This window comes from Capsicum annuum, chromosome 10 (assembly GCF_002878395.1).
Source record: "Capsicum annuum cultivar UCD-10X-F1 chromosome 10, UCD10Xv1.1, whole genome shotgun sequence".
Taxonomy (NCBI): domain Eukaryota; kingdom Viridiplantae; phylum Streptophyta; class Magnoliopsida; order Solanales; family Solanaceae; genus Capsicum; species Capsicum annuum.
Genome location: NC_061120.1, coordinates 193,153,890 through 193,166,473, shown reverse-complemented (window position 1 = coordinate 193,166,473; position 12,584 = coordinate 193,153,890). Strand labels below are relative to the sequence as shown.

The 12,584-nt window shown below is 36.3% G+C and overlaps 1 protein-coding gene across 1 annotated transcript; it reads left to right on the top strand.

Moving 5' to 3' along the window:
- Nucleotides 1-2,102: 2,102 nt before the first annotated feature.
- LOC107843476 (oxysterol-binding protein-related protein 3A) lies at nt 2,103-11,540 on the top strand. The gene is given in 10 exon segments (NM_001324610.1): nt 2,103-2,383; nt 4,248-4,341; nt 5,227-5,343; nt 5,438-5,510; nt 5,603-5,721; nt 5,846-5,967; nt 6,650-6,826; nt 7,841-7,985; nt 9,021-9,199; nt 11,099-11,540. Coding segments are annotated over 10 exon segments (1,377 nt in total). The 5' UTR covers nt 2,103-2,282; the 3' UTR covers nt 11,349-11,540.
- Nucleotides 11,541-12,584: the final 1,044 nt, after the last annotated feature.

Here is a 12,584-nt window from a genome sequence, read left to right as displayed (position 1 = left end):
CGGATGATGTAGTGCTGATTGATGAGACGCGGGTGTGTGTGAATGAGAAATTGGAGGTTTGGAGGCAAACCCTGGAATCTAAGGGCTTCTGGTTGAGTAGGTCCAAGACGGAGTATTTGGAATGCAAGTTCGGTGACTCGAGTCAGGAGGACTTAGGAGGATGGTGTGGTGGTGAGGTTGGACTCTCAGGATGTTTTTAAGAAGGATAGTTTTAAGTATCTTGAGTCTATGATTCAGGGGATGGCGAGATTGAGAAGGATGTCTCTAAGCGTATTGGAGTATGTTGGATGAAGTGGAGGCTCGCCTCGGGAGTGTTATGTGATAGGAAGGTGCCCCTTAAGCTTAAAGGCAAATTTTATAAAGTGGCAGTCCGTCCGGTCATGCTGCATGGAGCTGAATGTTAGCCAGTTAAGAACTCCCATATCCAAAGATTGAAGGTGGCGGAAATGAGGATGTTGCGTTGGATGTGTGGTCTCACTATAGGGGATAGAGTCATGAATGAGATTATCTGAAAGAAGGTGGGAGTTGCTTCGGTAGAGGATAAGATGAGAGAAGACAGGTTGAGATAGTTTGGGCATGTGATTAGAAGGAGCACGGATGCCCCTGTTCGGAGGTGTGAAAGACTAGCTTTGGATGGCTTCAGGAGGGGTAAAGGTAGGCCAAAGAAATACTGGAAGGAGGTGATTAGGCATGACATAGAGCAACTGCAGCTTACTGAGGACATGACCCTAGACAGGAAGGTGTAGAGGGTCGTAGATTAGGGTTGAAGGCTAGTGCGAGTGTGTGGGTTGTGGCTAGGTGTTAGGAGAGTGTGGGGTGGTAGTCCTCTTAGGTCTGTGAGCGTATTGTTTACTACTAGGAGAGTATCCGTTTTCCTATTTTTTTATTTCGTACTGCTTGTACTTTACTTTTTTTGTATTTCCTTGATATCTACTGTTATTATTTTATCGCTTATTTTTGTTGTGTTATACATCCTGTTTCGAGTTGCATTACGACCTTGCTATGCTATTCTCTCTCGAGCCGGAGGTCTATCGGAAACAGTCTCTCTACTTCTTCGGAGGTAGCGGTATGGACTGCGTACATTTCACCCTCCCCAGACCTCATTGTGTGGAAATATATTGGGTTGTTGTTGTATATTTAAATAAAAATTTAAAATGATATTCACCCTCACACCGTTCTAAAAAATAATAATATGACTTGGTAATTACTCTTAATTTTCTAAATTTTGTAATGAAAAAATTTACTAAGAATCATTTATTTATTAAAATGTAAAAATCTATACTGTTGGCTAAAGAATTTGATACAATTTGTATACTTCAAGCATTAAGCGTATTTGAGACATACAATTAAATGCTTAGGATGTAAGCCTCTAAACACCATGCTTACGTCCCAATGCATTTTGACAGCACCTCACAATAAAATTAAAACTGCCTTTTAAAATATTGCTCTTATGATTTATTTATGTTCAGAATATAATTTACCCTATTTCAAAACTCATTCATATGATATTTGCTTTGGGCCGTCCCTAAATTAGCCGCCAAGCTGGAAGCAAAATATAAAATCAAAACAAAAATACAATAATAGATAATTCTTTAATTCATTTTTACCTGTTTAGTAGTTTAAAAATAATTTCTCAATATTTATCTTTTTTATATTAATTATTTATTATTTAAATTATTAATATTAAATATCAATTACTTCATAAGAGTATATAACAAAATAATTATATTAATAATTATTTTGATAAATATGACTGATAAAAATAAATGAAGAAAATCATGATTAAAGATATTTGAATGGATTTTTTAAAGTGATTTATAAATTAAAAGTCAAAACATTAAAAATAAACAATTTTTTGATCTTTTTAAACTTAAAATACATTCTATTTTTATCAAATATCTTAAAAAAAAATAAAAAATCTAAAAATTAAAAATACTTTAAAAATAAACCAATCTAAAGACCTTCTGAAAAACTTAGACGCGTAAATTATCCCATTCCTCTTTGGTGGAGGCGGAGGAAAGAAAGAGAAGATTCAATTCATCGCTTTTTGACTTTGAAATAGGAGGAGCTGTATTTAGCGAAGAAAAGGAGGATCCACCACTGACCTTCCTTCCTTCACCCTTCCCACTTTAATTCTTCCTCTATTTTTTTCCCTTTTTCAATATTCTGCCTTCAAATTTCATCAGATCTTGCTTCTAATTCTTCCCTTTTTCCTCAAATAACCAAAGAAAAATACTCCCTTTTTTTTTTTTTTTGTTTGAAAAAACAACTGTATTTAATCGATGGCGGCCAACAAAGATGGAAACCAAAGCGGCAGTGGTGGTGGTTTTTTCTCCTCTATTTTCTCCAATATTGGAAGTGCTATGTCCAAATCTGTTAATGGGTAAACCCTAATTTCTGCAAAAAGAAAAATTTTAATTTTAGTTTTTGAAAATTAAGTTTACTGTTATTTTGAAATTAATCGATTCCAGATCGGCAACTTTGATTTAACTTTTGATATTTGTTGCTATTGTAAATAAGGGAGCTTGATGTACTAAAGGGATATTGGCTAATGTATTTATTACTGCCTTAAAATATGTTAGTCTTTTTTTACTGATTAGGTGTTTGGCTGATGTGGGAAGTTGTAATTTCCCCCCTAATATTATTACCGAGTTTGTTTTTGCTATTGTGTTTACCTTAAATTTGTTCTTTTACTGCTATGCTTATATGGGAAGTTGTAATTTTCTCCCTAATATTGCCAAGTTTGATTTTTGCTGTTTTGTTTACCTTAAATTTGTTGTCTTTTTCTCCTTAATATGACCAAGTTTGATTTTTGCTGTTGTGTTTACCTTAAAATTGTCGTCGTTTCACTGCTTTGCTGATGTGGGAAGTTCGAATTTTCTCCTTAATATTACTAATTTTGATTTTTGCTGTTGTGTTTACCTTAAATTTGTTGTCTTTTACTGCTTTGCTGATATGGGAAGTTGTAATTTTCTCCCTAATATTACCACGTTTAATTTTTTGCTGTTGTGTTTTCCTTAAATATGTTGTCTTAAGATATCAAGTTTGATATGATGCCTGATTTCTGCTGTTGTTGGGAGGTGGGAGATGGCAGCGTGCCCCGTGATGATACTTAATGCGATGGGTGCTCAAAGAACCTAAATTTGTCATTATTTGTGTCTTAAGATTTTTTATCCCACTATACTGGTTGAAATGCAACTTGAGCTTGTAACAATAACTGTTCTGTGAATAAGTTGTTTCTATAACTGCTTAGCTATTTTAGGTTGGTTACAGTATCAGCCCGTGTGAAGTTGTTTAGAGGTAATTATAGACATAGGCATGGCGGAGGCATTTCGATCTGTGTATACTCTTATGCCGTATTTCTTGAATTAGCTGCTTTGTCAGTTATTGATATTATGTATTCCAACTTCTAACTGGGTTGAGTCAGCTAATAACTGCATATTTTACTAAGATTCTGGTTAATATCCGAAAATATTGCTGCACAATGCACTTGCCAACCGAAAGAAAGAGAGACAAGAGAGGTTAAATTAAAACTAGCTGCTCTTGCCAGGGAGTTCAAAAGGTCAAAACTTTCGTCAAACTAGTTTTGGGTGGAACGTACCCCTGTTATTGCCGAAGTAAATGGAATTGTAGTTGAGTTAGCACGGTGGGCAATGAACACGCAAAGTTGTTGGGCTGTTGCTTCAATCATTCTTTAATACTGTTATGAAACCTGATATTCATATTGCAAGCTTGTTTTTATTTTCCCTTTACCTTTCTTTTACATGCTCTCAGTTTCGAATAAGAGAAGTTATGCCTTCACCATCTTTATCTCATACGCAAACATAGCCCTCACCTATCTGTTTAAGATCCCTGAACTACTTTTTGCGAGAAACATGAACTGTGGATGATAAAGTGAACTTTGCCTCCTTTTGGAACATGAAAATGCATGAAACTTTAAGTTTAACGGTGACTTTTTGCCCTCCATGTAGCTGCTCCATTGTCTTGTTACTCAATATTAATGCATGCTGATAATAAAATGGTGAAGTTTTATCGACGGGTGGTTTCATTTGTTCTCTTGGCTCTTTAGGCTTTAGTAAATGAATATATCATCAGTTCCCACTGTCATGCCTGATCAATTTTCATTAAATCTGCAACAGACTGTTATTTAGACAAATTGAGATCTTATGATATACCATATCTTTTCCTTTATTTTAGTAACTTTTGATTTTTATGGGCGTTTTAGTCATAAGCTGTTATTGTTCCAGCTTGCTTGGTTATGAAGGGCTGGAAGTCGTAAATCCTGAAGGAAACAATGAGGATGCCGGTGCTGAAGCCCAAAGAGGAAGATGGAAGCAGGAGGTATGAATCCTCTTCTCACCTAATCCCCAAGGGTTGTATGTGGTGTTTGAGTAGCGCTCTCATTATTTATGTGGTTTTGTATGATCTGTAAAGAGAATTGGGTTTGTAGTTCCCATACTCTCCTTTCGGCTCAATAAATTGTTTATACCCCCAGTATATTTGGGGAAAGAGTGTTGCCTTGGCTAATACCTATGGTCAAGACAAGAGCTTAATATCTGCACCCTTCCTCTGCTCCTCTTAGATGCTTAAAACTCTTGGAGACACACCAAGCTTTGCCTCATCTCCTCTTTGCAGTGACCTCTTTGGATTGACAATTACCACATATTCCTTTGAAAGCTATTTACTAGAGTAGATGCTAGTTTCTGGTTGGTTAGCAGCGAGATACGGCTTCTATCAAGAATAAGAATTGCTTACTAGACCTTCCTCAAGTCCCTGAACTTATGAAATCTTGTTTCTGTCGCGGACCAATTCATTAACATACCGCCAAGCCATTTTTTAATTAACTTAATGAAACCGGACCCTTATTGCAGCCCACTCTACTGAATCAGCTGCTTTATTTGTGGCACCAGCAATTGAGAATTGTTTCCCCCTACTTGCTGCGTCAAAACTAAATCACAAGCATCTGATAAATATGAGGCGCCATTTAGGATTCCATTTCCAAGTACCGAGGCTGAAGCCAGTGTTTCTTCCTCTGCCACATTTGACTCCTATGCATATTATATAAGTTAGCTATATATTTGAAGTTGAATAGTTTCTGATTATTAATTATTAACCTGACTCTTGTCAATGGACCACTAAATAGGAGCAGCGGCACCAATAATTTTTTTTTTGGGGTAATTGTAGATTTTTTTGTTGAGTGCATTCACACTTCTGAGGTTTTTGTAGGATCGTGATAATTATTGGAAAATGATGCAAAAGTACATAGGTGCTGATATTACCTCACTGGTGACATTGCCAGTTATTATTTGTGAGCCCATGACCAACCTTCAAAAAATGGCAGAGGTATATTTGCAATTAATTGCTGGCTTGCAGATTACTGCTGTATTTTTGCTCTAATTTTTAGTTGAGGATTATACTGATGTATATATATTGACAGTTGATGGAATACTCCTATCTACTGGAATTGGCAGATGAGTGCGAGGACCCACACATGAGATTAGTATATTCCGGTAAACAATCTACTTCCATAGTGCTTAGCATCACTCCTGTTTTGTATCCACTATATCATTAAATATGATGCAACAACAATTTGGTTTTCCAGCAACATGGTTCATATCTGTATACTATGCCTTACAACGCACATGGAAGCCCTTCAACCCCATCCTCGGTGAAACATATGAATTTGTTAACCATGCTGGAATCACATTTATCGCTGAGCAGGTGAATCATAGAGTGAATTCTTCCCCTGGATCTAATTTCAGCCTGACCGTGGTTTCCTTGTTAGATGTCAATCATTATTGTTGATCATTTGTGCTCATGATATTGAAGTCTTGTACTATGTCAGGTTTGTCATCACCCCCCAATTGGCGCAGCACATGCAGAAAACGAACATTTCAAATATGATATAACCTCAAAGGTGAAGTCCAAATTCTTGGGGAACTCAGTTGAAGTCTATCCACTTGGCAGGTAGGAGCTGTTATATTGATTTTCCATTTTTTATTATCAGAATGTCGAATATCCTGTTTAAGAGAGCATACTTGGTTTTTTTGCTGGTAAGACCTTCAGAGAACCTCAAAATATCCAAAATTCATGAGAGGAAGTGGTTAATAGCTCTTTAATAATCACACAAGGAGTTCGAGCAGTTGCTCTTTGGGGGGGGCTTAAAAATAGAAGCGTCGTAAGCACTGGGGTCTGTTTGAAACATGGCATGTTTGTGTAACAGATATAATAATGCAATTCACTAGATGGTTCCTTTTCTTTTTGCCATCTAAGTGCTGCTAAGTGTAAAATTGGAACTATTTAGTAAACTTCAGGATGTAGTGGGAATGTTGACTTGCATGTATAACAATGATTCATATATATTATTTGACAGCTAACTATCTATGAGGTGATTGCATTTTTGCAACCTGTCCCTGAAGTGTAGCTGAAATGACAGCATGCACAATCTTTATACATAGGGAGATCATCAATTCTTATACCACTTTTTTTTTTGTTCCTGTTGCATTATCCACTCTATGCTTAATTAGGAGGTATTTTTAACCGTTACTTGGCCCCTATTCCGGCTCCAGCTAAAAGATGCTTAGTTATGTTGCAAATTGCAGACCAAGTTCTTCTGTATCTTCAATTTTGGTGCTCTGTTGATGTGCAGGTCAAGGCTCACACTGAAAAAGTCTGGGGTTGTCCTAGATTTGGTGCCTCCTCCAACAAAAGTTCTCAATCTTATTTTTGGCCGAACATGGATCGATTCGCCTGGGGAGATGATCTTGACGAACTTGACGACAGGGGATAAAGTGTTACTGTATTTTCAACCTTGTGGGTGGTTTGGGTATGATTCATGATATTGTTGCTCTTATCTTCACCTGTTTAATGTTTCATCACAATAAAGTGCTAGAATGCTTTCCCTTTCCGTGGATCTTTAAGGAAACATACCTTTTAGATCAATTAAGAACCAAGCAGTACATAGTGTAAATGGACGGGCATCTCCTTGACTCCTTCAAATGTCTTTCACTTATTCTGGTCTTTGCTAAGCGAATAAAGTACTGATTGCTCTTATTCTTCACCGCCAAGCAGTTCTTGGCGGACGCTGTGGAACTTACTCAAATTAGCGCACAGTGGAAGAGAGAGTTCAAGGGATAAATGGCCCTACATAAAAATTGTAATACCAGTGTATGTGATAAAGATTCTAAGTAGTCCACCCACTGCCAATTAGGTCTCACTTGGAAGCTTACTTCTTCCATTAGAATGGTTTCATTGAAATCCTGTCTTTGTTTCCTTGTGAAGGTTTGACTTTGAGATCCAGTTTCTTGGAGGGTTCATTGTGTATAGCAATTACGACTTGTTGCTAACTCTCTGCTATTAAAGGAACTGTCAATTTAGTGCTCCCTGTCTTTAGTAAATGATGTCAACTAATGTTACCGTTGTTAGTTCTTCAAGTAGAAATGTTGATGTTTCTAGCTTTCCTTCTATATGGTTATCAAACTAGCTTTGATTGAAAATATTTTACTTGAAAAAAATGGTTGTCAGGCTAGCTTTAAACTAAAGAACACTATCTTTATCAAAAAAATAAACTAAAGCATACTGCCCTTAATCTACTTCAGTTTTAGCATCTATTAAGCGACCTGCACAGAGCACTGCCCCTGTGTGAATGGTTTGTTGCCTACCGAAAAAAGTGAACATTACTGTTTTCTATATCTGGGTCCTAAGACAAACTAAATTACATATTCCTTGCCAGTAAGAGGTTGTATAGAAGATGTTCTGACTTAAATTTATAAACCTGTTTCCTATAAAGTATTTTCGTTCTTTTCTTTTCATTTAATCTTAACTTTCACGTTTTTGGCAGTGCTGGTCGCTATGAAGTTGATGGATATGTTTACAACAGTGAGGAAGAACCCAAAATTTTGATGACTGGAAAATGGAACGAATCTATAAGTTATCAACCCTGTGATATGGAAGGGGAACCCCTGCCAGACAGCACTTTGAAAGAGGTGAAATCCAGCATTCTTTCTTCAATAGTAACCCTTGTTCCAATGCAACTTCTCTTTTTTTCCTTATTTTTCTAAGCTGAAATTCTGTGTGCTTTGTTTAATTGTAGCCTCTGGTCAGATATTTCTGTTGTTTTGGTTTCTTTTCTTCATCATGGCTTGATTTATGTTGATTCCTCTAGGGCTTGAGTATTTGAAGTTTCTCAACCAAAGATTAGTTTAATTAAAGTATGTGTCATATGTTGCAATTTCCAAATTGTTGCTAGGATAGATCTGAAAGTACTCCATGCTTGATTTGTAAAACCTTTCTCTCGACGAAGCAAGCAACATAGTCCAGATTTCTGAAGAATCGAGTTTAAACATAAGATTCATAACTTGTAAATTCTGTTGTTGTAGACTTGTAGTTAACATGATAGTAAGCTTTGCTACTTTTGACCTTCATATTACCCTTATAAAGACAGAAAAGATATAGGAGATTGCAGAAATAGACATAGCTGCTTGCTGTGCCTAAAATGTCTGACATAAGCATTTAGACTTTCATACTACCTAAATAATTATGGCTCTGATCTGCTGAACTTCAAAATTTTCAGTTTATCATCCAGGTAAATTACATATCTCATAAGTGGAGCAAATAATGATCTGGACATCTATACAGGGATACTGCTATGACTACATTTTTGAAATAAATCGTTGAAAGTGGAAACAAAACTATTCTAGGCCATTGTATACATGCATCTTATATACAAGTGCTGCTATTTCTACCTTTTAGAAATGAACATGTTAAAAGTTGAGGCAGAGACACTCTTAGGCCATGTTCACATGTATGCATATCATCAATGTTGGGATAATTTTAAATTTTACATTCAGCTGTTGAATTCATTTCAACTGAAACCTTACATGGTGCAAGTATTCTTGTTCATCAGGTTGCATGAAGCTTGATGGCATCTTATGATTCTCTAAATGATGATAATTGTTGTCAAGTGAAAATTGCAGTATTAATTTACTCAAATTTCACATGCAAATTCCTACTTATTTCAGGTCTGGAAAGCTGCTGAAGCTCCTAAAAATGACAAATTTCAGTATACATATTTTGCACACAAGATTAACAGCTTTGATACTGCACCTAAGAAATTATTATCATCTGATTCTCGCTTGCGCCCTGATCGTTACGCACTTGAGAAAGGTGACATGTCCAAAGCTAGTTCAGAAAAGAGCCGGTATGCCCCTCTCTTTTCATCAATTGCATGTTATGTTGTTTTTATTTGCATTTGAAATATCAAATCTAGCATTGGACTTTTCCGTGGCATGAAATGTCTCCTTTACTGCTGATTATCCTAGCTATATAGTCAGGGCTGGAACTTAGCTTTGGGGGTTGGGGGGTTTCAACTGAATCCTTTTAATCGAATTATTATACTGTGTAAATGGGTCAATATTTAGTTTTTTGTTATATATAAGCTGTTGAATCCATTTGACACAAGAGTAAGTTATAGTCAACTGCAAAGGGGGTTCAAAAAGTGCGTTAGGTCATACGCTCAAATTCCAAGTAATTTGAAACCCCTTGTTTGGATTCTTGGCTCCGACATTATAGTGAGTCCCATTTGCACAGTTGGTGTTGATGTTAAAAAGTGACCATCCAGTTTGTTTCCTTCAGTGTATCAAATTGTCATCCTGGGGTGGACTTGGGGTTTCTCCAGGGATCTCATTACCTTGCTGCTCAGGCATTGAAAAAAAAATTTATTTGCCACATTTCAAGGATTTAAAATCGATTGCTGGTCTACTCTTTTTTCGGACAAAGGTAACAAGTTTTTATATCAACCTTTAGCACTAAAGGCTGGGATCCCTGAATTTACAACGTAGAGCTACAAACAGCGGAGTATAACTGCTAATGCTCTCATAACATCTCAAATTTCTCTCCTTCCATATGGTCCTCCAAAGTACTGCTGGGACAATTCTCCATCTGCTTTTTTCTGTACTGCCACTACCTTCATTATTCCAGCTTTCAAGAGCCTGCCCTGCCCTTTCAGGCATAGTCCACCTTACGCCCCTAAAGCTGATAGACATGTTCCAAAGTTTGCCTAACTACACTGCAGTGAAGAAACAGATGATTGATCTCTGCCTGTTGCTCACAAAAAAACATCTTGGACACATGTATTTCCCTTTTCAAGAGATTCTCCTGGGTTATTGCTGCCTCTTTTACTACCAACCAAGTAAAAATTGCCACCTTGTATGGAATTTTAACTTTCCATATAAGCTTCCAAGGCAAAAAACTGATTTAGTCCCCATCTGGATTAAATTCTTGTAGGTTGAGCTGACTGTGAAAATGCCTTTGTTGTGGCATTTCCACTTGAGTATCTTCTCCGTCATTCAATCCTGCAATTGGTCTAGGATGCTATAGAATTCAGCCAGTCTACCCACCTTTCCGTCTTGTAAAAGCCTCCTGTATGTTAAGTTCCATCCCTGAGTACCATACTTCTTGCGAAGTGGCCTTGTGTTGTTTCTTCAGCAAGTAGATGTCTGGAAAAAGTTGTTCGAGCTGCCACTTCCTAAGCAGTCGTCATCCCAAAACTAGATCTTCCTTCCATTCTTTACATTTTAGTTAGTTTTTTCAAAGAAACTATGCCACAGATTTCTGATAGGTCTCCACAAGCTGATGCCATACACAGAGGTAACTTCCATTCGAATCCTTAAATTCTTGATGCCTAACCCACCTTGTTTCTTTGAGAGAATTACAGTCTTCCAATTGACTAAATGGAATCCATTATTCTCCTTATCTCCATTCCACAAATAGATTCTGTTTTGAGCATCAGTTCTTTCTTCCAATTGCTGATCTACTCTTAAGCTTCGTTAACGCAGTTGGATGGGAAAGAGGGGACAAAGAAAATAAATACCAGGATGCTCTAGTTGATACTACGGAGCTAAGCAAAGTAGCAAACAGTGCGAAGTGCATCATAGAGTTATTACTTTTACCACTGGCAAAATATTTTTGGGTTGAACAAGAAAATAACAAGCCATCTCCTGCCTCACGTCTTCCTTCAGTGTGTAGTTAATTTTGTGCTATTCAGCCAATTGTCCATGTCTCTCACCATTTGCTGGTGTATACGATTTTATCTTTTCAGTTTGGAGGAGAGGCAGAGAGCTGACAGGAGAACAAGAGAGGCCAAGGGCGACGAATTCAAACCAAAATGGTTCAACTTATCAAATGAAATTTGTCCTACACCTTGGGGTGATTTGGAAGTGTACGAGTACAATGGCAAATATCATGAACACCGTACTGCAATTGATAGTTCTGGCCACGTTGAAGAGGTTGACCCTAAAACGATCGAGTTCAACCCCTGGCAATACGATGATTCAGAAGTTTCTGCCTAATTAGTTGTTTCCCTTAGCTGTATCTTGTGCTTTTTTGCTGTACCTTTTCTTCTTTTACTACTGTATTAGGCCTATATTAGGTCTGCATTCTTTTCCCAGCGAGTTAATTCCTACATTTTATCTATCTTGAGATTGATAAAAAAAATTTGTACATATGGTTGCACTTTAAAATATGGCCTTGAGATTTTCTTATACCTGCAGTAAGTAGCACTTCATAGCAAATGTGGATTCATGTATGTAGGTTCAGAGTTATGCAGGGGTTGTTTGGTAGTTGCTTAGAGTTCTGCTTCTATTATAATATAGAAAGTAGGTATGTGAGAATCTATGTATTAATTTTGCAGGTATTAGTTAGGTATTAGGTGTTAGTTATGCAGTGATACGTAATTTATGTATTAGTTATACATGTATTACTTATTCCACTTTTTATTCTACATAAGATAATACATGTATTTCATAAGAACTTATATATGTATTAGTTATGTGTGTTTCTAAGTTGCAAATCGATTACCGAATTAATTTTATACATGAATAATCTTTTAACCAACTACCAAATGCGGTATCACTTGCACATGGTTTAATAATACCAGCATATATCATCTCCAAAACATCTCAGAACCACAAACCATCTAAGTTAATACGGTATTCGATCTGCAAATAGATGGTGGATTGTATAATACATAAATTTCTTATAGCAAATTCATATATTATTAATATCTGCGCTAACTCTAACAAGCTATGAAAACAGTTTCTTATAACAAATTCATATATTATTATTAATATCTGCGCTAACTCTAACAAGCTATGAAAACAGTGCATGCGTTAGCAAACGTGTATTTCCAACAAGAGATGCAACAGGTGGATAGAACTAGTTATATTGTGTACATGCAATACTAGAATATCCGATGACAATAGTTTTATTTCCTAGCATGAATTGATAATATGATACAAAATTTCCAGTATAATTGAATTATGCACATGTGCAAGTTACTCAAAATTAGTGTGATAATAACAATCTAATATAAAGACTAGTACACTAACCTTCATATTAAAATCTGGAAGCCACATTATAAGGTGTGTAGAAATTCCGAAGTACTTATAGGAATCTCACTGGAGAATGTGATAAGAGACTCGTGCTAAAAGAGCTTTGCGTTGATAATGTGTTCTAAAATCACAAACAAAATAAAAAAGTAAATTAAAAACTTTGTAAAGAGGGAGAAATCTTTTATAGGTTTGTGA